Source organism: Orycteropus afer, unplaced genomic scaffold, assembly GCF_000298275.1.
Source record: "Orycteropus afer afer isolate SDZICR_OR568_19922 unplaced genomic scaffold, OryAfe1.0 scaffold00043, whole genome shotgun sequence".
Taxonomy (NCBI): Eukaryota; Metazoa; Chordata; class Mammalia; order Tubulidentata; family Orycteropodidae; genus Orycteropus; species Orycteropus afer.
The window spans coordinates 5,220,930-5,247,690 of NW_006921630.1; the positions used below are offsets into that span (position 1 = coordinate 5,220,930).

The window sequence follows — 26,761 nt, forward strand, 5'->3', positions numbered from 1 at the left end:
CTCCAGGTCTTCACACATTTCATTGTGATAATTGACTTTGTCTTCTCGAGCTGCTCTTTGAAATCTTCCGTTCAGCTCTTTTATCTTGTCACTTCTTCCATTTTCTTTAGCTACTCCCGTTCAAGGACAAGTTTCAGAGTCTTTTCTGACATCCATGTTGGTCTTTTCTTCCTTTCCTGTCTTTATAATATTTGCTTTCTTCATGGATGATATTCCTAATGTCATCCCACAGTTCCTCTGGTTTTCGGTCATTGGTGTTTGAAGTATCAAATCTATTCTTTAGACGGTCTCTAAACTCAAGGGGTATATAATCAAGGTCATATTTTAGTTCCCATGGACTTGTTTTAATTGTCTTCAGCTTCAACTTGAATTTGCATATGAGCAGTTGATGGTCTGTTACACAATTAGCTCCTGGCCTTGTTTTGGCTGAAGATACTGAGCTTCTCCCTCGTCTTTTTCCACAGATATAGTCAGTCTGATTCCTGTGTACTCCATCTGGGAAAGTCCACATGTATTGCCATTGCTTATGTTGTTGAAAAAAGATATTTGCAATTAATAAGTTGTTTGCCTTACAAAATTCTATCATGTGATCTCCAGTGTTATTTTTATCACTGAAGCCATATTTTCCAACTGCTGGTGATCCTTCTTGGTTTTCCAACTTTGGCATTCTAATCACCGGTGATAATAAGCACATATTGATTGCAGGATTGGTCAATTTCAAACTGTAGCAGTTGTTAAAAAAATCTTTAATTCCCTCATCTTTGGCTTTGGTAGTTGGTGCATAAATTTGAATAATAGTAGTATTAACTGGTGTTCCTTGTAGGTGTATGAATATTATCCTATCACTAACAGCATTGTATTTCAGGATAGATCTTGAAACACTCTTTGTGATGATGAATGCCACGCCATTGCTCTTCAATTTTTCATTCCCGGCATAGTAGATCATATAGTTGTCTGATTCAAAATAGCCAAAACCAGTCCACTTCAGCTCACTAATACTTAGGATGTCGATCTTTATGCATTCCATTTCATTTTTGACAACTTCCAATTTTCCTAGATTCATACTTCTTACATTTCATGTTCTGGTTATTAATGGATGTTTTTGCAGCTGTTTCTTCCCATTTTGAATCATGCCTCATCAGCAAATGGAAGTCCCAAAAGCTTTACTCCATCCAAATCATTAAGGTCAGCTCTACTCTGAGGAGACAGCTCTTTCCCAGTTGTATTTTGAGTGTCTTGTGATCTGAGGGGCTCATCTTGTGGCACTATATCAGACAATGTTTCAGGGCTGTTTATAATGTCTTCCAGTAATATATCAGACAGAGTTTCACTGCTCTTCATGAGATTTTCACTGGCCATTTATTTGATAAGTGGATGGCCCCTTCCTTCTTCCGAGTCTGTCTTAGTCTGGAAACTCCACTGAAACCTGCCCACCATGGGTGACCCTGCTGGCATTTGAAACATCTGTGACATAGCCTCCAGCCTCACAGCAACACACAAGCCACCACAGTATGACAGACTGACAGATGAGTGGTAGACAGATTTCTGTAGTTGCTTTTTTTGGTGCTTGTGTGGTATAGTCAGAATATTAGAGACCTACTCTTCCTGCCATCTTCTCAGAATTTCTCCCATGCTTTTCTTTTAATGTTCAGTACAAATTTAATGGGCTTTTACACTTAATACTTTCTTCTTCCTTATAATTTTCCCACAGATAACTTGGATATCATCTTACTCTCTTAGCTTCTTGAAATCTTCTCAAATGTCATCTTATTTTTGAGGAATTTTTATTTTGAGGAATTCTCCTCTGTGTGAAAAACAACACACTCCCCTCCTGTGTTATCTGCCATGCTACCCCCACTGGAATTATAAACTGCATGAAGACAGGGACTTGGTGAAATGAATGAATCCTTTCTTTCCCTTAATCTCTTTTTAGTATATTTTTACATGGGATAAAATTTTTGTGACCGGAAAAAACTTCTTTTTAAAAAAAATACTCAAATTCTAGAGCTTAAATGACAAGAACAATATTTTTTCCTTTGTGTCATCTTTTTGCTTATTTGTAGGTGTACTTGATTCCCATTGCTTTAAGATTTCAGTTGAAAAAGACAGTTCCAGTCAACTCACTCCTGTAGTTTTTATTTGCTAAACTCTAATGTGTTCTTGCGGTCTTTATTGGTAGGTTATATTGCTCACGTGGTCCTTAGGTAACCTACTGTGTGTCATTTATGTGTGTGTGTATTTTATTTTCCAACTCCATCAGTGTTCCAGTAAGAGCTGGGACCTTAGTGTATTCTCATTGCCTAGGTTGGACCCAGTAGGGATACAGGAACAGAACAAAGTTTAAAAACCTTTATGTAGTTTTATTGGTATGTTCATGTTTTTAGACTTTTTACTTTTAGAGGACTTTTCCCAGCTCTTTCAGTATAACAGAACCTAGAGTTCATTTTTTTTAAAAGAAAAGATTTAGTCAGAGGGAAAGAACATTTTTTTTTTTTTTATGTGAAGAATTAGCAATGAACCCTTTGTTTCCCTTTATGTTGCTAAATTCTGCCAGTTTTAAAAGACTCAAAATTTGGGTGACTGCTTAGGTGGCTTATAGTCCAAAGAAATATTTTTCTGTTTTTACTTTTCAAAACCTGTGAATATGTAAGTTTTAAGAATACTCTGAGATGAAAATGTGTAACAATTTTATGAAAAATATACATCTTTATGATTAGGTAAAATAAGCTATGGGGGTATGAGTAAATATTACTGTAGAAATGTAGGTCTGCTATTAGTAAAAACAATGTGCTATAAATAAAAACTTGAAGAAAAAAAGAATAGCCTGCTGTTTTTATGTTGTCTGTTACTTTGATTTTTATGTATCATTTTAGGAGTTCACTTTGTAGGTGATTACTTTGGTGTCTTGATTCTTGCTTAAAACGTATGAATTTTAAAAAGAAATATAAATCTGTTGCTTTTTCAGTAGCCATTTCTGAAATGAGAGGTCGGCTTTAACACTGTGAACTCACTCACCTAGTATGACATTCTTTTGATCCAGCTCTGTTTAAGAGAGTGCTTTAGAAAAGATAATGACCCACAAGTGTGTTTTAGTCTCTAATGTTTTCTTTATTTCTTTTGAAATTCGGAAGCAATTGAAGCCATTTTTTATGAAGGAAGTTGGGAATCACTTTGATGATTTTGTGACCAATCTCATTGAAAAATCAGCATCATTAGAAAATGGTGGGTGTGCTCTCACATCTTTTTCTGTTCTTGAAGGAGAGAAAAACAACTACAGAGTTCAGTAAGTATGCGTATTATTTCCTTTTAACGTAATCATCTAGTATAATCTAGTTGTCACAGCGTAGGCTCTTCAATAAGAATGCCTGCGTTTGCACCCTGGCACCACCTTTTATTGGCCGTGTGTTGCATTGGATAAGTTATTTAACCACTTGAAATGTCAATTTCTTCATTTCAAAATGTGGATTATAACAAACGTGTATACTTCATTTAAGGCTGTGCTGATTCATAATAATAATGGAGCCAATACTTTTTGAGTGCTGGTTATGAATATTCTTAAGGGCTCTTTATGGGTTAAGTCATTTAAATCAAATAGTGACTCTATGAGATAGATACTATAACTATCTACATGTTGCACATTAGGAAACCAAGGCACAGAGCCATATAATGTTGTCCAAAGCCACAAAGCTGGGATTTTAACCCAGCCTGGCAAGGAGTCCATGCTTTTAACCACATCATTAATGCTGCTTTCCTTTGTATTCTCTACAATAGTTATAATAAAGTACACCATGAGTGGTATGTATTTTTTTTCATTGGTCAGGCTATTAAAGGCTAATAATGTGTGCTAATTTGCTGTTCTATGCTTCCCTCGGTTTTATGCCTCTTGGTCTCTCTGCCAATCTCTCCTGTCTTAAAGAACAGGAACTAGCTGACTTTTGAACTAGCTGACACCAGTGTGGAAGTGAGAGTGCCAGCAGTACTGCATAAAGCTCTCAAAGAAAATAGTCATACTAGATGTTCAGTGCAAGTTTTCAGTTAACTGAAAGCAACCTAATGGTTAAAATCAGGAGGCGGTTGGGAATTTAGAAGTCCTTTGAAGTTATGAAGGACATCATAAATATCAGTACAGTTTTAGAGGACGGACTAGTAATGATTTATGAACTGGAATGAAGTATGCCTTAGAGGCAGTGTCATCAGGGAATATGGTTAGGAGAAGGAAAAATGGCTGTCAGTGTGTAATGAGAGGAAAGCTGAACTCCAGGGACACTTTGAATGCCACTTGAATTAGGTATTCCTAGTACTGAGTAGGTATTCATACATAGCATTGTTCAGAAAGAGGAAATGAGATAACACATTTAAAACCTTTAACACAGAGTACCTGGCTCAATGAGAAGACAGGAAGCTGAAGTAGATAATTCTCCTTCTCTTACAAATAAGTATAAATTGCTTAAAATACTTGTTGTTATGTGCCATCGAGTCAGATGGACTCATAGTGACCCCTCCTTGGGTTTCCCAGGCAGTATCACTACAGAAGTAGATTGCCCCATCTTCCTTCTGGGGAGTGTGGATAGTGGGTTTGAACCGCCAGCCTTCTGGTTAAGCAGTCAAGTGCCTTAGGTACTACGCTATCAGAGCTCCCTAAAATATTTGAAGTACTAATATTTTGTTTTCATTTTGACTCTTCCCAGAGATCTGAGGGCACCTCCAGAACAAGGAAAACTTTTTGTCATAAGGCGATCTCTCTTAGAGTGAGTACTTTTAGTGCTGTTGTTGATTTTTAGTTTGAATTTAAGAAACAAAAAAACCACTACCCTGATGTTAGAATCACTGCTTAATCATTGAATGTTTAATAAGTTTGTACTGTATTAACATAAATAATTAATTTTGATATTTCTTGTTCATTCTTTCTGATCATCTGTTTCTGTATCTGTTTTCAAAGGTGGTTGTTAGGTGACTGTTCTGGTTACCTAGTGCTGCTCTGACAAGAATATACCACAAATGGGATGGCCTTGACAAACAGGAGTTTATTCTTACATTTTGGAGGCTTTAAGTCCAAGTTTAAAGTGCCAGGCTCTAGGGGCTGGGTGAAAGCCCCTCAACCTTGGGGTTCAGCTCTGCCTCCTGCTCCTGGCCCACTGGAGCTAGAGGCATTTCTTCACTCAGACAGTTCCTGGCTGCAGAGGCTGAGAAACCCCAAGGCTGGCAAGTAAAAAGGCACAGTCCTGATGTTACCAAACCACATGGTGGGCCATTAACTTAAGTTCATTGTAAGTCCCAGGGCCGGCAGAGCATGGCAGGCTGCTGAGCAATGACATAGCTACATGCAGTGTCCCAGCATGCCACAGGCTAGAGACCATTCCCAAAGCTTCTCCTTATATACAGGAAGCAGACCACATCCCAAAGGCAGCTACTCAGCTGCTTGTGGTAGATCCCACCATGGAATTGATTGCCAGTCTCATCATGGAGAATAAATACCACCAGCTGCCCAGCCATTCAACCAGGCCTAGCCAAGTTGACATACAGACATAACTACCACAGTGACATTGAGTTACTTTGACTCATAGGAACCTTGTGTACAACAGAATGAAACACTGCTGGTCCTACACCATGCTCATGATCATTGCTGTGTTTGAGCCCATCATAGCGGCCCCTGTGTCAGTCTATCTTGTTGAGGATCTTCCTCTTTTTCACAGACCTTCTACTTTGCTAAGCATGATGTCCTTCTCCAGGGACTGGTCCCTCCCGATAACATGTCCCAAATACATGAGATAGAGTCTCGCCATCCTCCCTTCTAAGGAACATTCTGGCTGTATTTCTTCCAAGACAAATTTGTTTGTTCTTCTGACAATCCATGGCAGTATTCTTCACCAACACCATGATTCAGATGTATCACTTCTGCTTCAGTTTTCCTTATTCATTGTCCAGCTTTCACATGCATATGAGGCAACTGAAAATACCAGGCCCACCTTAGTCCTCAAAGTGACACCTTTGCTTTTCAACACTCTAAAGAGGTCTTTTATAGCAGATTTGCCCAATGTAGTACGTCATCTGATTTCTTGATTGCTGCTTCCATGGGCATTGATTGTGGATCCAAGTCAAGAAAATCCTTAACAGCTTCAATCTTTTCTCCATTTATCATGATACTGCTTATTGGTCCAGTTGTGAGGATTTTTGTTTTCTTTATTTTGAGGTGTCATCCATACTGAAGACTGTAGTCTCTGATCTTCATCAGTACATCAAAGCAGGGGTAGTAATAAGATTATATGCCACAGGCAGCTGGTTACCCAAAGAACTAGAGGAAAAATTTGATATTGGGTTAAACAGTTCAAGAGAGTTTTAGAGTTATTGATATGTAGTTTTATTTTTTACCTTATCTTTGGCTCAGTTTAGAGACTTTTTAGTTTTCCAAGTACTTAATTAAGAACTTTTATTGTGTAGATTTTATGAAAATAATGTTAGGAAATATAAATTATTTGTGAATACCTCATTTGTGAACTGAAAGTATAGGTGCACTTTTGGTAGATGATGGATATTTCTTCTTTATGCTCTCTGAGTATATCATTTATTTATTTTATTTACACTGCTGAAATTGAAACCTGCATTAGATTGTTGTTGTAGTTAGGTGCTGTCGAGTCGGCTCCAACTCAGAGTGACCCTGTGTACAGTAGAACGAAATGTTGCCCTGCACCATCTTTACAGTCATTGCTAGCTGTGAGCCCATCATTGCAGCCACTGTGTCAATCCATTTTCATTGAGGGCCTTCCCCTCTTTCGTTGACCCTTCACTTTACCAAGCATGATATCCTTCTCTAGGGAATGGTCCCTTCTGACAACATGACCAAAGTAAGTGAGACGAAGTCTGGCCATCCTTGCTTCCAAGGAGTGTTCTGGCTGCACTGCTTCCAGGACAGATCTGTTAGTTCTAATGTCAGTCCATGGTACTGCCTTAGATTAGCCCAGCTGAAATAGTTGAGTTGGTGGAAAGCTGTCTTAAGTGTCTTACAGTGCTTTTCTTTCAACTATATCTGATGCTTACCAAAATTTGTTTTCTATAAACCAAATTGATGTATACTACTTAAAATTCCTGAGAAAGCCAGAGTTTCCTGAGCATGTAACATAAAATTGTAGTACATTGTTTTGCCACATAATTATTTGAAGATATTTACCTTTTAAAGTTTATATCTGGGGAAAAAATCCATAAGAATTTTCATATGAAAGGAAAAATAAAAAAATTTCAAGTATTATAATTAGATTTCAAGGATAAAATTGTACAAGAAACAAATTGTACTGAGAAAAATGAAAATATACTTGAATTTTAAAAAATTAAACAAGGAAATAGAACAGTATTCTGTAGCTTAGATGAATTTTTCTAGCATTTGAAGATTTTTAATCCAGAGATTTAATAATATTTTAGATTCTCTGAAAAGTCACTCAGAAAGTTGACATACATTTTTTGTAAAATTCAGGATTAAAAACTTTTAGTTAAATTCAAAAGATACTTATTTCATTGCTGTATTCGGAAAGAAAAGTACTGTAGTTTTAATCAGATGAAAATATGAGTGAGGCTAGAGGGAATGAAAAAAAATTTTTAAATATTTAACCTTTATGGATGTGTAGGATGATAATATCATCATTATAGAAACTCTTGTGTCAATCTTGACTTCTTGGAAACCAATAGTACTTAATATATATTAATTGAGTTAAGTGTGTGGAGTGGAATTTAAGGATAGCATTTTTTTTAAAGTCCTTTTAGCATTTGAAATGGTTTCCCTGCTTCCTGCTTTCAGTGGCCTTTTTGCTTACCTAGAAAACAGTTATTCCTAGTAGGTTCCCAAGAATGCAGATCATCAGTTGATATAAGAATTTGGTATCCACACTGTATTCTAAGAGACAGTATCATTTTTTTCAGAAGAGCCTTGTCCTAAGCTCTTACATTAATTTTTTTTAAATCTTGGTTGTGTTATTTAATATGTGTGTATTAAAGGTTTAATTTATAAAGTTGTATGTTGTTGTTGTTGTTGTTGTTATGTGCTGTCGAGTCAGACCCGACTCATAGCAACCCCTCCTTGGGTTGCTGAGGCAGTATCACTATGGAAGTAGATTGCCCAACCTTCCTTCCAAGGAGTGGCTGGTGAGTTTGAACCACCAGCCTTCTGGTTAGCAGTCAAGTGCCTTAGGCACTATGCTACCAGAGCTCCATAAAGTTGTATATTACTGTTTATTTTTAGATTATTTTGGAGAGGAATTAAGCATCTTCTGAAGTGCTTTAAAGATCAGTCTTAACAGATTTTTAAGTTAAATACAGATTATTAATTTTATTTTTTGAACTACATTCACAGTGAGCTGCTTGAGGTGGACCACATCAGAACAATATACCACATGTTTATTGCCCTCCTCGTTATCTTTATCCTCAGCACAGTGGTAGTAGATTACATTGATGAAGGAAGGTAAGACAACAAAAAAGCTGTTTGATTTGAGAGATGTTGGGAGTTTTCACCATCTTTAAATTTTATTAAAAAGTAATTTGGTCAAAATTGCTCTAGGAAATCCCTGAGCAGTTGATTTGAGGGTGATAGTCCTCTCCCCTGAAAAGTATAACCAAAATGAAAATGAAAAAATTTCATTACTTGTATTTTTTAAATGGTTTATTTTAATAGTAGTTTCTAGGTAATTTTTCCAAATGGGAGAATTTTGTATGTATGATTTATGACATTTTCTAGTATGGGAGGCAGTATGTCATTAAAAATAAATAACATACTCAAATTTAAAGTTTGGAAAATACATTTAATTCTTTTATTGTAAAAGTTTGATTGTTACTTTGCAAAAGATGGTCTGTGGTAATCATGAGTTAAATTAAGTGCTTTGTTAGAAAATTAAATTTTGAGATAATGATATAATTATATATTAATGCATTTTTTACTCTTTTTTCCTTTTTTTAAAAAAAGCTTTCATACTACATAAGTGATAGCATTTAAAGACTTTCAGTGTTACTTTTATTATAGTTTATTTTAGAATTTAAAAAAATCTAATTAATGTGAACATCAAATTTCTGAGAAGATGAGTCTTTGACCATATTATCTTAGAGCTTTTAGTAAAATTTGTTGTTGAGATGTTATTGTGAAGCAGAAGGCTAGACTTTACTAGTAAAAAGTGAGTCTCTGTCTAGCAGCATAGGAACTCTGGTGGTGCAGTGGTTGAAGCATTCAGTTTCTACTCAGAAGATCAGTGGTTCGAACATGCCAGCCACTCCACAGGAGAAAGATGAGGCAGTCTGCTTCTGTAAAGAGGTATAGCCTTGGAAAACCTATGGGGGCAGTCCTACTCTGTCCTGTAGGGTCACTGTGAGTTGGAACTGACTCACTGGCAGTGGGTTCGGTTTTTTGTTCTATCTAGCAGCACCAGTATAGCTTTGGCTTAATGTTGTAATGTTTCCTAAGATTAAAAGTTTTGTGTCTGTGAACTCAATTGTATTAAAAATTTACTTCTATGTTCTTTTTTCTTTTTCACCCCAGGCTGGTGCTTGAGTTCAGTCTTCTATCTTATGCTTTTGGCAAATTGCCTATTGTTATCTGGACCTGGTGCGCCATGTTCCTGTCTACACTTTCAATTCCCTATTTCCTTTTTCACCGTTGGGCCAATGGATACAGGAAGAGTTCCTACCCAGTGCTTCATTCTGTTGTCTACGGCTCACTTTTCGTATTCTTCCAGATTGGAGGTTTAGGTTTTGGACCAACATATGTTACATTAGCATATACACTGCCACCAGCTTCCCGAATCATTGTTATACTTGAACAGGTAAGGTTTTGAGTGTTGTTGAAAGCAGTGCTATGCTTAGTTAAGATAACCACCACCACCACTACCACAATACAGATATTCTGTTATTTTTAGCTGTATTAAGTTGAATAAATTGTCTGATCTGGTTTATTGTGCCATTATATGTAAAATTAAAATGTTAAGCTGGATTATCTCACCTCTTAAGAAATTATACTGAACTGTTCTGAATAAATTAAAATTTTATTCTTAAATGTTTTATAAAAATCGTCTAAGTTATAAAAATATTTATATGATTAAAAACTGCTTTCAATATGCCAAATCATTGTTTTATCATAAAATGATTTCCATCTAAATAAATAGGAAGGAAGATTAGATGATCTACTTCTGTAGTGATAACTGCCCTGTAAACCCAAGGAGGGGTTGCTATGAGTCATATCTGACTTGATGGCAGTGAGGTTTTTTTTTTTAAATCTAAATAAAAGATTTATTTAATTTGATTCTACACTTCAGAATTTTTCTGACTTACTAGCTTTATAATGCTAGCCACAGTTTTAAAAACTTAACTATGCTTTTTTTTTTTTTTACTAAATTAAATTAACGTTTTGAATGTTCACATAAGATCATGTAATAAAATAGAAGAAAAGTTAAAGTAAATTAAGTTCTTAAATTAATTTAAAATCTAAGAGCTCTAATAATGACCATATATGAAGATCGTACTTGATGAAGATCAAAGACTGCAGCCTTCAATATTACACCTGAACATAAAGAAAATAAAAATCTTCACAACTAGACCAGTAAGCAACATCATGATAAATAGACAAAATATTGAAGTTGTCAAGGATCTCATCTTACTTTAATCCACAATTAACACTCATGGAAACAACAGTCAAGATATCAAACATAATGCATTGTGCAAACCTGCTACAGAAGACCTCTTTAAAAGGGTTAAAGAACAGAGATGTCACTTTGAAGACTAAGGTGCGCCTGACCCAAGCCGTGGTTTTTTCAGTAGCCTCATAATACATGTGAGAGCTGGACAGTGAATAAGGAAGACCACAGATGAATTGATGCATTTGAATTCTGGTGCTGTGGAGAATGTTGAATGTACTATGGACTGTTAGAAAAATGAATAAATCTGTCTTGGAGGAAGTAAAGCTGGAACACTCCTTAGAAATGAGAATAGCCAGACTTCATCTCTCATACTTTGGTCATGTCAGAAGAGACCAGTCCCTAGAGAAGGATATCATTCTGGGTAAAGTAGAGGGTCAGTGAAAAAAGAGAAGACATTCAATGAAATGGATTGACACAGTGACTGAGAAGATGAGCTCAAGGATGGCAACGATTGTGAGGATGGTACAAGATTGGGTGTGTTTCATTCTGTTGTACATAGTGTTGCTAGGAGTGAAAACCAGCACCTAACAACAAAATGATGTCAAAATACCTTATAGAGAAGATTCAGTCTTTATTTTGTTTGTCTAAAAGAAATTACCATTTCAGTAGACTTTATTTAAACCTACTCTCTACTGTCAAATTTATATTGATTCAAACTAATAGCAACCTTATGGGACAGAGTAGAACTGCCCCACAGGGTTTATTGTTGTTATTTACAAGGCTGTAATCTTTATGGAACCAGACTGCTCCATCTTTCTCCCTTAGGTGAGTTCAAATCACTGACCTTTTGGTTAGCAACCAAGCACATAACCACTGCGCCATACTGTAACATGTAGTGCTGTTCAACAGAAAATAATTTTAGAGTAACAACTTGTCTTTCTTTGGAGGTTTTTTTTTTTATTATTATTATTTGCTTTATTTCATAAGAATGAACTTGGGTTAGTGTGTGCAAAATTAAGAAGTTCTTTTGAGTGAGTATGATCTAGTTCTATGTTCTAAGTTGCATATAAGACTATGGTAGAAAAGTCATTTTATTTTTTTAACTTCCTTCTGTAGATTCGTTTTGTAATGAAGGTTCATTCATTTATCAGAGAGAACGTGCCTCGGGTACTGGAGTCAGCTAAGAAGAAATCAAGTATGTAATTTCATTCAAAGGATTCCTGATGGGATATTTCAACCTTTGGAATTTACTGGAATGACAAATTATATTCTGTATAGAGTTATGTATATATGATCCATGTTTGTTCGGAAGACTATCTCATTGTTTCCTAATTACTCCTGTTTTGCCTTTGTAGCAACAACAACAACAAAAAAAAAAAACCTGCCATCGAGTTGTATTCTACTCCAACTCAAAGTGACCCCTCCTTGGGTTTCTGAGGTGGTATCTCTTTGGAAGTAGATTACCCAATCTTCCTTCCGAGGAGTGGCTGGTGGGTTTGAACTGCTAGCCTCCTGGTTAGCAGTCAAATGCCTTAGGCACTACGCCACCATATAGTTTCAAAAATTGATCATTTGACTCTTATCACCTAGCATTATTTTTAAGGAATATTAATAGCCTTGTTACACCCATGAGTGCTTATGTTTTTCTTTTTTTTTTTTCCCCCTGAAGTGTTGCTTCAACACTTCATTATCAAAGTCATTAAAATGACTTAATGTAGAGGAGTTGCAATAGTCAATTAATAGAAGAATAATAGAAAGTCATTTTAGGAGGTCAAGAATAAAGGGCAAGTGATTACTCTGTTGTATACTTATTATTCCTTTTAGATTTGCTGGGGGATATTAAAGAGCCTCTGATTTAAGCGTAGTTTTCTTTTTCCAGGCACTGTACCAATACCTACAATTGGCCAGTACTTGTACTTCTTGTTTGCTCCAACGCTCATCTACCGTGACAGCTATCCCAGGTAATGGCACTATGAAGTAGAGAAGTGATGAGCACCGGAAGTGAGCCATGGATAGGCCAGTTCACATAGGACTCTACATAGGATTTAGAATGAATTTTCATTTTCTCTCTGGAATGGGAAATATTTCTCTGGTGATTCTAGCAGTATGATTTGATATCATTCTTTTTTTTTTTACATTTTATTATGTTTTTGGTGAAAGTTTATACAACAGATTAGCTTCCCATTCAATCATTTGTACACAGATTGTTCTGTGGCATTTGCTGCTGTCCCTACAGTGTATCATTACTTTCACCATTTCCACCCTACCTTTGCTGTTTCATCTGTCTGATTTCTCTAACCCTCCTTGCCTTCTCATCTTTGCTTTTGGGCAAGTGTTGCCCATTTAATCTCAGGTAGTGGATTGTTCTAAGGAGCACTTACTTCATGGATATTGTTGTTTATTTTATAGGCCAATCTATTATTTGGCTGAAAGGTGACCTCCAGGAGTCACCTACTATCAGTACAGTAGATCTGGTCTTTTTTTATGTATTTGAATTTTGTTCTACGTTTTTCTCCCATTCTAACCAGGACTTTCTGTTGTCCCTGTTCAGAGCATTTGGTAGTGGTAGCTGGGCACTGTCGAGTTCTTCTGATCTCAGTTTAGAGGAGGATATGGTTCCTGTGGACTGACTGTTTCTTTGAGCCTTTGGTTTCCATCACTCTCCTTTGCTCCAATGGGAGAACAGTAGTCATCTCATGGCTGTTCAAAACTTTTTTAAGACCCCAGATGCTACTCACCAAAGTAAGATGCAGAACATTCTCTTTATGAATTATGTTTTGCAGTTGACCCAGATGTCCCCTGAGAACTATAGTCATGAGCCTTCAAACCCAGTCTCATGAGGTGTTTGGATATGCCTGAGTTTTCTGTAACTGTGCCTCTATGTGCTCTATTATATATATGAATATTTATGCAGCACATATAAAAATCTGTACACAAATGCCTACAGTTATACCCATGTGCACACACATGTACTGTCATGTGCATACATAACTATGTGTGTAACTACTCACAAATTTTTGGTTGCTGTTACTGTTTGTGCAGAATTGTATATGTTCTAGCATTTACCATAAATCAAACCAAACCCACTGCCATAGAGTCATATCCAACTCATAGCAACCCCTCCTTGGATTTCTGAGGTGGTATCACTACAGAAGTAGATTGCCCAACCTTCCTTCTGAAGAGTGGCTGGTGGGTTTGAACCACCAGCCTTCTGGTTAGCAGTCAGGTACTTTAGGCAGTATGCTGCCAGAGTTCCCCTAATATTTACCATAATTGTCCTTTATTCTTGAATAACTCTCAGTGTCTTCATGTACCTTTGTCATGTTGTGCTGATTTCCCCTGTATTGTGTATTGTCTTTCTCTTTGCCAGAATAAACACGTTTACTATCTAGTTAATGATTCTGCTTACCCCCTTGTCCCATCCCTCGTAACCATCAAAGAATGTTGCTTTCTGTGTGTAAATCTATTCTTGATTTTTATAAAAGTGGTATATAATATTTATCCTTTTGTGATTGACTTATTTCACTCAGCATATTGTCCTCTAGATCCATCCATGTTATAAAATGTTTTATTTTGTTTATTCATCTGTTGGTGGACACCTAGGTTGTTTCCATCTTTTTACTATTGCGAAAAATGCAGTAGTGAACATGGGTGTATATATGTCTGTGTCACTGTTCTTATTTCTCTGGGATATATGCCTTGGGGTGGGATTGCTGGATCATATGGTATTTCTATTTCTTGCTTTTTGAGGAAGTGCCATACTATTTTCCATAGTGGTTGTACCATTTTTCAGTCTCACCAGCAGTGTGTAAGAGTTCCAACTTTCTCATACCCTCACCAGCATGTGTTGTTTTTCTGTATTTTGATCAGTGCCATTTGTGTAGGGTGAGATGGTATAATTGTAATTTTGATTTGCATGCATCTGATAATTGCTTGTTGTTGTTTGCCATCAAGTTAGACCCAACTCATAGTGACCCCTCCTTGGGTTTCCCAGGCAGTATCACTATGGAAGTAGATTGCCCCATCTTCCTTCTGAGGAGTGGCTGGTGGGTTTGAACCTCCAGCCTCTGGTTAGCAGTCAAGTGCCTTAGACACTATGCTACCAGAGCTCCCATAAGCATCTCTTTATGTGTTTGTCATCTGCCTGAATGTCTTCTTTGGTGAAGTGTCTGTTCATGTCTTTTGCCCAGTTTTTGATTGGCTTATTTGCCTTTTTGTTGTTGAGGGGTTGAAGTTTTCTCTTATTTTAGAGATTAGCCCCTTTATAGATATGCCATTGCCAATAATTTTATATCTGTATTTATTAAAGTCTAATTATTTACTTTATTTAGAAAACTTAATTTGTTTCTTTTTTTTTTTAGGACCCCCACTATAAGATGGGGTTATGTTGCTACACAGTTTGCACAGGTACTTTTTTTCTTTTTAACTGCCTAATGCCTGATGTGTGTTTGGTGGGAGGTAGGAATTACTATTTATAATAACAATTTAATCCATCTTATGTGTTGGTAAATTTGTGTCTGCTGTGAGCTGTAGAACTATTTTTGTTGAGACAATGAAGTCTTTTAAACTATTCTTAGCACTTTAAAAAATACATATTTTTAGTTCATCCCATTTGGTTTCTTCATCATAACACTCATCCCTAATTTGTATATATGTAAAGTTGTGATGTGGGTGTGGTTTGGACTCTCTCATCACTGCTAATGATCAGTATCAAAAAATCCCATAATTGTCTAACTACGATACTGTTTATGAAACAGATTTCTTTGTTATGGGTTTAATATTGTAGGAAAAACAGGTTCTAAAAGAGTCTGACTTTTTAAAATGTGCGTTGGTAAAGGGTTAGAAAAGGAATGGTAAAAACTAGTTTGAGCAATGCCTTTGAAGGATTATGGTTTGGCAGTCTTATATACCAAAAGCAAACCCCTTGCCATCAAGTTGATTCTGACTCATAGCGATCCCATATGTTACAAAGTGGAACTGCTCCACAGAGTTTTCTTGGCTGTAATCTTTACCAGGCCTTTGTCCACAGCATTGCTGGGTAGGTTTGAACTGCCAACCTTTTGGTTAGTAGTTAGTTGAGTGCAAACCATTTGCAACACCCAGGGACACTGGCAATCTTATATACTAGGGTTAAGTGGAATATATGTGTAAACATTATTTTAAGGGTCACATATGTATTTTTATGTGGAGAAAAAAACTTATCACTCTCAATCTTTCTTCATGAAGCCATTATTATTAATTATATCTTTGTTACATTTCAGACTTTTGGCTGCATTTTTTATGTGTACTACGTCTTTGAAAGGCTCTGTTTCCCCTTGTTTGGGAATATCAAACAGGAGCCCTTCAGTGCCCGCGTGTTGGTCCTATGTGTATTTAACTCCATGTTGCCAGGTAATGTGGATACTGGTTAATTTGTTCATTCATTCATTCTCAAGGAAAATAAAAAACTATTGGATATGACTGCCTTTGATTTACCTCTTCGTTTGAATAAACTCATCTACACATCTATACCCATCTTTATCTCTTTTCCACTTATCTCAAAAGTAAGGTGTTATCCTTCTAGTATCAGGCCAATTCTTTCACTTATCCTCTGGCTTTTCACTCAAGTTTTGCTTTCTCTGAAGTGTGGACAGTTCATGTTTATACTTTCTCTTCACATTCAGTTCATTATACTCATGCTCCTAATCCTACCAGGCTAGTAAAATGGCCTTTCTTATTGTCATTAGTAACCAGTTGATTCTAAATCCAGTAGATGATTTAGCCCTTATCCTGTTTGACTTCCACAAAACATTGGATGCTGTTGACCAGACCACTTGCTTTTTAAAATATCTCCTGCTACTTTTCTTTTTCTCCTCCAGTGGCTTTGGCCATACCTCAGTGTCCTAACATCATTCATTCTGCTTGTTTCACCACATATTCTCTGGGGGCAAAATCTCCCCCAGTTGAAAACATCTGGTTAGAGGGTATCATATTTTTAAAACAGTCTTATGTACCAAATTAAGCCATATGTGTAACTTCTACAAAATAATTCTTAGTAAGCAAATGAAGCATATAATTAACTCCTCAGTATGTGAGCTATTTGAACTAGTCTTAATATTGCCAATCTTATTTTTAGGTGTGCTGATTCTTTTCCTTAGTTTCTTCGCCTTTTTGCATTGCTGGCTCAATGCCTTTGCTGAGATGTTGCGCTTTGGTGACAGGATGTTTTATAAGGTAATGTGTACTTGGAATCATCTTTCTTTTTACATTTTATGTGTGTCCTCATTGGGAAGCATTTGAGTGCTGTAAGTTTTTAACATAAAAATTGTAAAGTATTTTTCATTTCCACAGTTTTACCAATATTGAGTCCAGAATTCTAAAATACGTTACTTAGCTCAGCCTCTTTGTTTCTTTTACCTATGCATAGTCTCTGCCCCCTTCACATAGCAGATGGTTTTTGCTGCATCCTTTGAGGACCTATTGATAATTAAAGTGGGAAAACACTTGTTCACAGGACATTATGAGATATCTCAGACTGTTTAGACCTTTGAAATTGACAACTCTGTAGGAGTGACCACATTCAGCATTTTGCTGGTGTACAATTTGGTGATATCAGTTATATTAATCATGTTGTACAACCATCGCTCATAATCATTACCAAATTTCCCGTCACTACAAACAGAAACTCAGTACTTCCTAAAGAATGACTCCTACTTTCCGTCTCCCTGAGGAATTCTGGTGGCGCAGTGGTTAAAGCATTGGCTGCTAACCATAATGTCAGCAGACCAGCTGCTCTGCAGGGGAAAGATGAAGCAGTTTGCTTTCATGAAGATTTATGGCCTTGGAAGCCCTATGATCTGCTCTGTCCTGTAGTGTTGCTATGAGTCACAATTGACTCAATGGCAGTGGATAATGAGTTCTTTTTCCCTTCTTCCCCTGGTAACTACTAATAAGCATTTATCTATTCTTGTTATTTTATGTAAGTGGAATTATTTCAATATTTGTCCTTTTGTCATTGACTGACTTCTCTAAACATAATGTTTTCAAGATTCATCCATGTTGTAGCATATATTAGGACTTCTTTTTTCTGTATAGCTGAGTAGTACTCCATTGTATATATGTACCACATTTTGTTTACCCATTTGTCCACTGATGGACATTTAGGTTGTTTCCACCATTTGATTATTGTGAATAGTGCTGCAATGAACATTGGTATACCAAACAGGTATTTATTGTTAGCATTCTGTCTAGTCCACATAGCCTTAGAGTTCTCCATTATTTTTAGCAAGGTAAGATTGGCTTTTACTGATTAATGTTTAAATGAACGTTAGATTTAAATGATTCTGTGTGTTGTAGTTTTCATTACATATTTACTGGCAGAGATTAACAGAGTACCATCATAACTGGTATGATGATGATAATATGTGAATTAGGGACTTAATATGTAGAACTAGAATTAATGTCTATGGAACACTAATAACAAGAATAGCTTTTAAGATTTTATTTATTAGCTCACTGTGTTGTAACAATTTATCATAACATACTCTGGGTCCTAAGTCATGTGTGTGTATTCTTTATGATTATGCAGGGGTTTTTGTTTGTTTACTTTGGTGCTTAGTTTTTTGTTTAGTTTTGTACCTTCACTTTTATCTTCAGGATTGGTGGAATTCTACATCATACTCCAACTATTACAGGACCTGGAATGTGGTGGTCCATGACTGGCTATATTACTATGCTTATAAGGACTTTCTCTGGGTAAGAAGCAAGACTTAGCTAACTGTTGTTTAGGATATGGAGATTCTTTTTAAGAAGTGGTGAAAATTCTTATTAAAGAAGTGGAGAAACACCTATGTGGTGACTTGCATCTTTTCAATAAGTAACATATATGTCTTTGAGACATTCTTTACACCAGGTTATATTTCGACTGATGAAATGCTATTTTGAGTCTTTTGGCTGTTAACCCTGCCATCTCTGAATCCTGCTTTTTAATTTTACGTGAGGGCAGCATTGGCTAAGTGACAGCATGTTGTGATGCAGAAAGCATTGAATTTGAGTGCTAGTTCTGTTATTTATAATCATAGTTTCACATATAGACAAAACACATCCCTTACCCTCTCTAAAGGAGCTCTGGTAGCATAGTGCCTAAGGCACTTGACTGCTAACCAGAAGGCTGGCGGTTCAAACCCACCAGTCACTCCTCAGAAGAAAGGTTGGGCAATCCTACTTCTGTAATGATACTGCCTCGGAAACCCAAGGAGGGGTTGCTATGAGTCGGGACCGACTCGATGGCAAATAACAACACCACCACCACCCTCTCTAAACCTCACTTTTGTTACCTGTAAAAATGGAGTGGATTCTTGTCCTTTTTTCTAATCATAGAGTGTTACGAGATTGTGAGTTGACGTGTTCTTTGTATGTAAAAACCATGTTTTGTCAACCATAGTGACATGTAAGTATGAGGTGATATTTTTGACAATTTGTTCAGGTTGTTTAACGTTAACGTTTTTGAAAGGGTCTTACTCTAGCAGAATCAGTGTAAACATTCATGCTCATAAATTGTAAACCTAATATAATTAATAGGTGACTTTATGGCGCAGTGCCTAAGGCATTTGACTGCTAACCAGAAGGCTGGTGGTTCAAACCCACCAGCTACTCCTTGGAAGGAACATCGGGCAATCTGCTTCTGGAATGATACCGCCTCAGAAACCCAAGGAGGGGTCGCTCACTGTGGGTCGGATTCGACTTCACAGCAGTGAGGTTTTTTTTTTTTTTCTTCTTAGCAAGTGACAGTTGTAAATCATATATAATTCATGTTTTATTTGTTTTTAATATTTTCCTTAGTTTTTCACTAAGAGGTTTAAATCTGCGGCCATGTTAGCTGTGTTTGCCGTGTCTGCCATCGTGCACGAGTATGCCTTGGCTCTTTGTCTGAGCTTTTTCTATCCAGTGCTCTTCGTGCTCTTCATGTTCTTTGGAAGTAAGTATCTTGGCGTGCCACAATTCCTGGCTATTCTGCTAAAAGAGACAATCAGACAAAAATAAACTATAAAATCAATATAAAAAAGTAGATATATAATAACAAAACATTTTAAGCCAATGTTTTCCAGATGGTAAGAACACTGACCATCTGAATAATTATATTCAGTTCTGTTTCAAGATACTTATACTTTGAAGGAAATGAATTATGTAACCTCTTGAAGACTATTGGTAACATACATCTAGGATCATGAAAGCTATCTGTGTAAACAACCTCCCCATTCATAGACATTGTCAGTGTGTACTCAGTTCTCCCCTCCTGGAAAACTGATCATTTTTGAGGTAGGTAGTTATGGAGAAGTACAGATATGAATAATCTGTGAAATATAGTTTCACCTGTTGAATACATTCTGATTTTCCAAAGCATCGATTATTAAACTTCAGCTCTTAAGTTTTGTTTTTATTTATAGGAGCAATGGGTAACAAAAAACATGTATAGGAATAGTAGATGTTCACTGTGATTATTCAGTGATGACAGCAGATGTCTGAGGCCTCTCATCTTTTTTATCTTCTTTCAATTTTAGTGGCTTTCAACTTCATTGTCAATGATAGTCGGAAAGGGCCAATTTGGAATGTTATGATGTGGATTTCCCTTTTCTTGGGCCATGGAATCATCGTGTGCTTTTATTCTCAAGAGTGGTATGCACGTCAGCATTGTCCTCTGAAAAATGTGAGTCCTCAGTCATATGGGAGTGGAAAAGTAATGTAATTGTCCCTGTTTTTGAGAGTTGGTGGATAGTGTTGAGAAGAATAATAGTGGAGGTTAAAAGGCATTAGTGTTGAGGGCCGGCAAATATGAAGGAAAAGAATTAATATATCATCTGGTCTTATTGCATTGTCCTTGAAAATTTGCCTTTGCTTGGTTTTCTTCAAATTGAACACTCCATTGGCTCTCTTCTTTTCTCTTTTACAGACCTTTTTTTTTTTTTTCTTTCTTTTAAGCTCCTTTCCTCTAATCTTCTTCCAGTCACCTGAAAATGTAGATATTCTTAGGGTTTTCCTTAATAATATGTATGTTTCTTCCTCCACTTCCACCACCCAAATATATTTTGCTACTTTCCTTCCAAAGTAGGAAAATCTTTGTAAAAAAGTTCAAACAGTACTGATATGCCTAGGGTACCATTTCCCATGATTCTTACTTTTTTGCTGTTGTTTCTTTCTCATCCATCAGTCTATTTAGCCTTAAGGCTGTCATTTTTAGCTATGCGTGGGTGACTCCCAAATCTAAATCTCCAGCCCTAAAATATTCTATTAAGAATTTTAGCTTTTTGGTATATCTGCCTGGATGTGTCTCATGGGCACCTAAAACTGAAAATATTTGCAATCAGATTAATCACTTTCTCTCCCAAAGCCTCTTCACTTTCTATGTCCCATTTATTTTTTCCTTTTTTAATTTTTATTGTGATTTGGGTGAAAGTTTGCAGAGCAAATTCATTTTCCATACAGCAGTTCAAACACCTTTTGTTCCATGATATTGATGGCACTTCCCCTCAGTGTAACAGCTCTCTTCCCACTTCCTCCCTGTATTTACCTCTTCCCTGTGTCCTTCTTTCCTATACACCCCCCACCCCCCACCCCCTTCATGTTATCTCCTGGTGCAGATACTGACCTCCAGTTCTCCCATGCTTGATCGTTCTAAGGAGTGTATCTGCCTGGTGTCAGTGTTCATCCTATATGCCTATTGTTTGGCTGGAAGCCATGGGAGTGATTTCATTTCCAGACCTGAAGGATAACTAGGACCCATAGTTTCAGGGGGCTTACCCAGCTGTGTCAGACCAGTGAACCTGGTTTTTTTCATGATTTTGAGTTTAGTTCCACATTTTTTTCCACTCTATCCAGGATCTCCTGCACCAATCCCTTTCCTAATGGTTGATGGTGGTTGCCATTTCTGGTTTTTGTTCCCCGTTTTTATTATTAACACTTAACTCTCCCTCCTTGTTTCACGTTAATCCACTCTGTGTGTCTAAACTAACTGCTCTTCACTTTGAACTCCCTATAATTGTTTCTTGTCATGCTACTCTTCTCACTTACATTCCACATGTCAGATTCTATCCTCCTATCAAAACCCATGAAACTTTTTTTCAAATTATTTTCTCTTTTCTCTTTTCTTATTATTGTACTTCTCTGTTCCTCCTTTATATAATTCAGTAGTTTTAAACCTTGTAATATTGTCATTTGTGTGCATGTATGTATTTGTATAATCCTCTTAACCTTCTACCACTGTTTATACTCTGTTGTTATGTGCTGTGAAGTCAGACCTGATTCACAGTGATCCCTCCTTGGGTTTCTGAGGCGATATCACTACAGAAGTAGATTGCCCCATCTTCCTTCCGAGGAGTGGCTGGTGGATTTGAACCACCAGCCTTCTGGTTAGCAGTAAAGTGCCTTAGGCACTATGCTACCAGTGCTCCTATTTATGCTTTATGCTACTAAAAAGAAAATGGCAAGATACAGAAAGAGGTAGTTCCTATTTAGGGTTTGGCCACAAGCCCATACAGTTCTTTATTTATGACTTTATTGTACTTCAGGAGCTTCATATAAAGCTTCTAAATTAATTAAGTTTGTACTGCAGATAAAGTTAACATATTTTGAATGAACTACTTATAATTTTAAAGTCACTGAAATGCTGAGAGGTATTTTAGAGATGTGCAATATATAAAGAGTCCTTGGATGCACCGATGGTTGACATACTCTACTGCTAATTGGAAGGTTAGTGGTTCAGGGCCACCCATAAGCGTCATAGAAGAAAGGCTTGGTGATCAGCCATTGAAAACCTAATGGTGCAAATTTGTTCTGACACACGAGGGGTTGCCATGAGTTGAGACTGACTTAATAACAATGGAAAAAATGACAACAAAAAGCATCCTATCATGGTTAAGTTTGTGTGTCAACTTGGCTAGGCCTGGTTGAGTGGCTGGGCAGCTAGTGTTAGTTATTCCCCGTGATGAGACTGGCAATCAGCTCCATGGTGGGATCTACCACAAGCAGCTGAGCATCTGCTTTAGGGATGTGGTCTGCTTCCCGTATATAAGAAACAGTTTGGAAATGCTCTCTAGCTTATGGCACTCTTGAACTCTGCATATCACCATGTTGTTGTTCAGCAGCCTGCCATGCTTTGCTGACCTTGGGACTTCCAGTGGACTTGAATTAATGGCCTGCTGTGTGATTTGGTAACATTGGAACTGTGCCTTTTTACTTGTCAACCTTGGGCTTGTCAACCTCAGCAGCTAGCAGCTGTCTGAGTGAAGAAAAGCCTCTAGCTTGAGTGGGCCAGGAGCAGGAGGCAGAGCTGAAGTCCAAGGCTGGGGGACTTTTTTCACCCAGCCCCTAGAGCTTGGTACTTTAAACTTGGACTTAAAGCCTCCAAATTGTAAGAATAAACTTCTGTTTGTTAAAGCCATCCCATTTGTGGTATGTATTCCTGTCAGAGTGACACTAGGTAACCAGAACAGAATATGGTACTGAGAGAGTGGGGTGCTGCTCTGACAGATATCTAAAATGTAGAAACAGTAGTGGAGTGGGTCCTTGACCCAAGACACCAGCAGAGAGACCCCAGCACACAGCATGAGAGATGGCAGGAGCAGAGCCAAGAGACTGGAAGAGGGATGGCAGGAGCAGAATCAAGAGACCAGCATGAGAGACGGTAGTAGCAGAGCCCAGTGACTGGCATTAAGCAGCAACAGGCTTAACCAGCCAATGGAGGAAAAAGCCAGATTCCATTGTGTAGGCGGCTTCTTGGTGGAGTGGGTTGGAGTTCAGGTATTAATTGGTAGAAGGAACTGGCATGAGATGGAGTAGTAGCAGGTTGACCAGCCCAGGGAGCAAGAAAACTGAGTGTCCCTTGGGCAGGAAGATTCCTGGTGGAGTGGGTTGCCCTCAGACATTAATTGGCAGAAGTAGAGAGACCAAGGAAATGAGAAGCAGAGCTGCCTTAGCTTCAAGGGTAGGACCATGGCCTACCCTTGGAACCACCACAGCCCCCTAGGTTTCAAAGAGCTAGACCTTTACCAGCTTGGTTTTGGAGTGTGGGGCTGCTCATTCATGTAAGCTAGTGGGATGGAGTCATAATCGCTGCCTAAGAGTGAGGGGACAGGGTTGCCATGCCCAAGAGGGAGATGAATGGGGCCCGCCAGGCCAGGGGGGTGAGGTTGCCACTTAGGAACTAGGGGACTAAAGTCACCCAGTGAAGGAGGTCTGTACTGATAACACCCATTGAAGATCTGTACAGTTGGCAAGTTGAGAAGGAGTGGAATTGTGGTGGTTAAGTTTGTGTGTCAACTTGGTTGGCCCTGGTTGAGTGGCTGGGCAACACACACCAATATATAACTTTTAACACCCCCTGCCTACCTCCCACAAGGATCCCTGATATGGTCCAATGGTTAAGCACTCAGCTGCTAGCCAAGAGATAGGCAGTTTGCCCCAGCACTAGTAGCAAAGTTTAATATGACAGAACACAGCAAATGCTGGCAAGGATGCAGAGTTTGGGACTCTCATACACTGCTGGTGGAAAGCAGTATGGTTAGTCCTTAAAAAGTTGGAATTAGAAATACCATTTGACCCAGCCGTTCCATTACTAGGTATATATCCTAAAGAAGTGAGAGCCAGGAAAGAACAGATATATGCACACCCATGTTCATTGTAGCACTATTTACAACAGCAAAAAGATGGAAACATCCTAGGTGCCCATCGATAGAAGAATGGATAACAAAACTATGGTACATACACACAATGGAGTGCTACGCAACCCTAAAGAATCTGCAAAACAATGCATAACGTGCATGAACTTGGAGGACAAGTGAAATAAGTCAGTCACAGAAGGACAAATATTGTATTAGTCTGTTATTGTAAAAAGTCAAGGAAATGTTTATATATGTAAGCAAATTTTCTTTATTGGTTACCAGGGATAGGAGGGGAGAGTAGGGGACACTGTTAGATAGGTAGAGACAACTATTGGTTTGGGTGAAGAGAAGGGCAATGTACCCAATGTGAGTGATCAATATGGTGGCATTGAGGCAGAGGAAGACAGAGGTAAATGGGAGGTACAGACAACAAAGATGAACCCTTTTGCACATACAGTACTGCATTGTCAGTGAAGGCAAACATGGATATACGGGTAGATAGATGAGTGGACAGGCTGAACTGTTAGGTATGTCTGTGCAGTGTGGGGAGTGTTCCCATGTATAGGGTTGGCAGACAATGTTTCTACAAGTGTATTTGTGTATGTTCTATAAGAATTCCCAGGTATATAGTAGAGCTGACAGGGGACAAGGTTGTAGTCATTTGTTCACCATAGCCAGCTACCCAGAGGGAGCAAGTAGTTGGACCTGTGGGCTCGGGACTATGGTTGCAGGCGACATCAAGCACAATTGGCTTAACATCGTGCACAAAACGTTGTTCCACATCCTACTTTGGCAAGTAACGAATGGGATCTTAAAAGCTTGCAAGCAGCCATGTAGATGCAATAATGGGTCTCTCATCCAGAGCAACGAAGATTAAAGAAAACCAAAGACTGGTGCACCATGCGATCCTCAGGCTATAACTATGAGACCAGAAGAACTAGATGGTGCCCAGCTACCACTGTCAACCACTCAGAGGGGGATCTATGTAGGAGATCCTGGATAGAGTGGGAGAACAGTGTGGAACAAAACTAAAAATCATTTAAAAAAAAAAAAAAAGAAAAGGACCAAGTTTGCTGGTCTAATAGAGCCTGATAGAACCAGTGAGACTATGGCCCCTAGCTGCCTTTCAGGTCTGGAATTGAACCCACTCCTGTGACTTCCAGCCAAACAAAAGACAGGCATATGAGCTGAATGTTTACATTAGATAGATACACTGCTTGGAGAGATCAATCGTGGGAGACTAGAAGGGTGGTGTATGCGCAGAGAGACAGCTCAGGGGGCAGGAGTGCATGGGAGGGAAGGACACAGAGAAGAGGTAACTATCGGGAGGAAGAAGGAGGGGAACTGTTGCATTGTAGTAAATAGCAGTCAATGTCATGAGACAAAGTGTATGTGAGCTGCTGTATGGAAAGTGAATTTGCTTTGTAAACTTTCACCCAAATCACATTAAAAAAAGAGAGAGAGATTGGCAGTTTGAACCCAGCTAGTGGCTCTGAGTGAGAAGGATCTGGAGATCTGCTTCCATAAAGACCTGCCCAGAAAACTCCATGGGGCAGTTCTACTCCTGTTATGTGGGGTTGCTCTAAGTTAAAAACCACTTGATGGCACATGACAGCAGTACTCTGTCTCCACAAACCATACATACAATTCACGCAAATAAACTATTCTTCCACTCTTTTTTCCCCTTTTTAGCCCACATTTCTGGATTATGTCCGACCACGTTCCTGGACTTGCCGTTATGTATTTTAGAAGATTGAACTTTGTTTCCTTTCTTGTCCCCGAAGATTGACTATTCTGCCTGATTTGGGACCAGCAGCCGTTTCCAGCAGTCACTGAAATTATCTGTGCTATCTGGACCACCCCAGGATTTACAGATGACTCACTCTACTCCTAGGTTAAATGAAGCTGAGTTGTTGGAATTTTATTCACTTAAGAAAGACTTTTTTTTTTTTGGCCTTTTGGGAGAAGGGAGACTAATAATAGAGGTAATGACAGATTTTGCTGGGTCATATCTGCTCAAGACTTTGTAATTATACGTGTGCATCTTTTGTTTCTTGACTCACATTTTCTTGGCCAGTAAATTAAGCAAAACTCTTAGGAAGAAATTGTGTAAGTACTTCTGACTTAGAATTTTTTTTCACATATACTGTTGAAATGTATGCTAATTAAAAATGCAGTTGGGGAAGAACAGAAAATTAATGTGGAATTATTGTTGCTGTTTTTACTAGAAAGAGAAAACACCATCTGTTTTCCAAACATTATCTTGTTACATACTATTTTTGTATTTTTAGTTGACAAAAGGTTCAGTTCTACTCAACTTGTACCTTTTTTTTTCTATACAATATAGATTGTGATTTCTGTGAAGCAAAAATATTATATAATATATTCTATAAAATTATATATTATATAATATTTTCTTGGGTTCCTGAGTTTGCATACCTAATATTATATATTGAAAGAATCAAACAGGGAAAGGGAAAAAGAGAAGCACAAGAGAAAGAAAAACATTTCCTTGTATAACTT

At 37.7% G+C, this 26,761-nt stretch overlaps 1 protein-coding gene across 1 annotated transcript in view; it reads left to right on the forward strand.

The window, feature by feature from the left end:
- Positions 1-25,987, forward strand: part of SOAT1 (sterol O-acyltransferase 1) — a 92,846-nt gene extending 66,859 nt beyond the window's left edge. The window contains exons 3-15 of the mRNA XM_007937628.1: positions 3,132-3,283; positions 4,689-4,748; positions 8,339-8,446; positions 9,512-9,794; positions 11,721-11,799; positions 12,484-12,565; positions 14,966-15,011; positions 15,866-15,995; positions 16,720-16,817; positions 18,240-18,338; positions 19,425-19,560; positions 20,144-20,289; positions 25,931-25,987. Of these exons, the coding sequence (XP_007935819.1) occupies positions 3,132-3,283; positions 4,689-4,748; positions 8,339-8,446; positions 9,512-9,794; positions 11,721-11,799; positions 12,484-12,565; positions 14,966-15,011; positions 15,866-15,995; positions 16,720-16,817; positions 18,240-18,338; positions 19,425-19,560; positions 20,144-20,289; positions 25,931-25,987 (1,476 nt within the window). The remainder of the gene's footprint in view (positions 1-3,131; positions 3,284-4,688; positions 4,749-8,338; positions 8,447-9,511; positions 9,795-11,720; positions 11,800-12,483; positions 12,566-14,965; positions 15,012-15,865; positions 15,996-16,719; positions 16,818-18,239; positions 18,339-19,424; positions 19,561-20,143; positions 20,290-25,930) is intronic.
- The last annotated feature ends 774 nt before the right edge of the window (positions 25,988-26,761 follow it).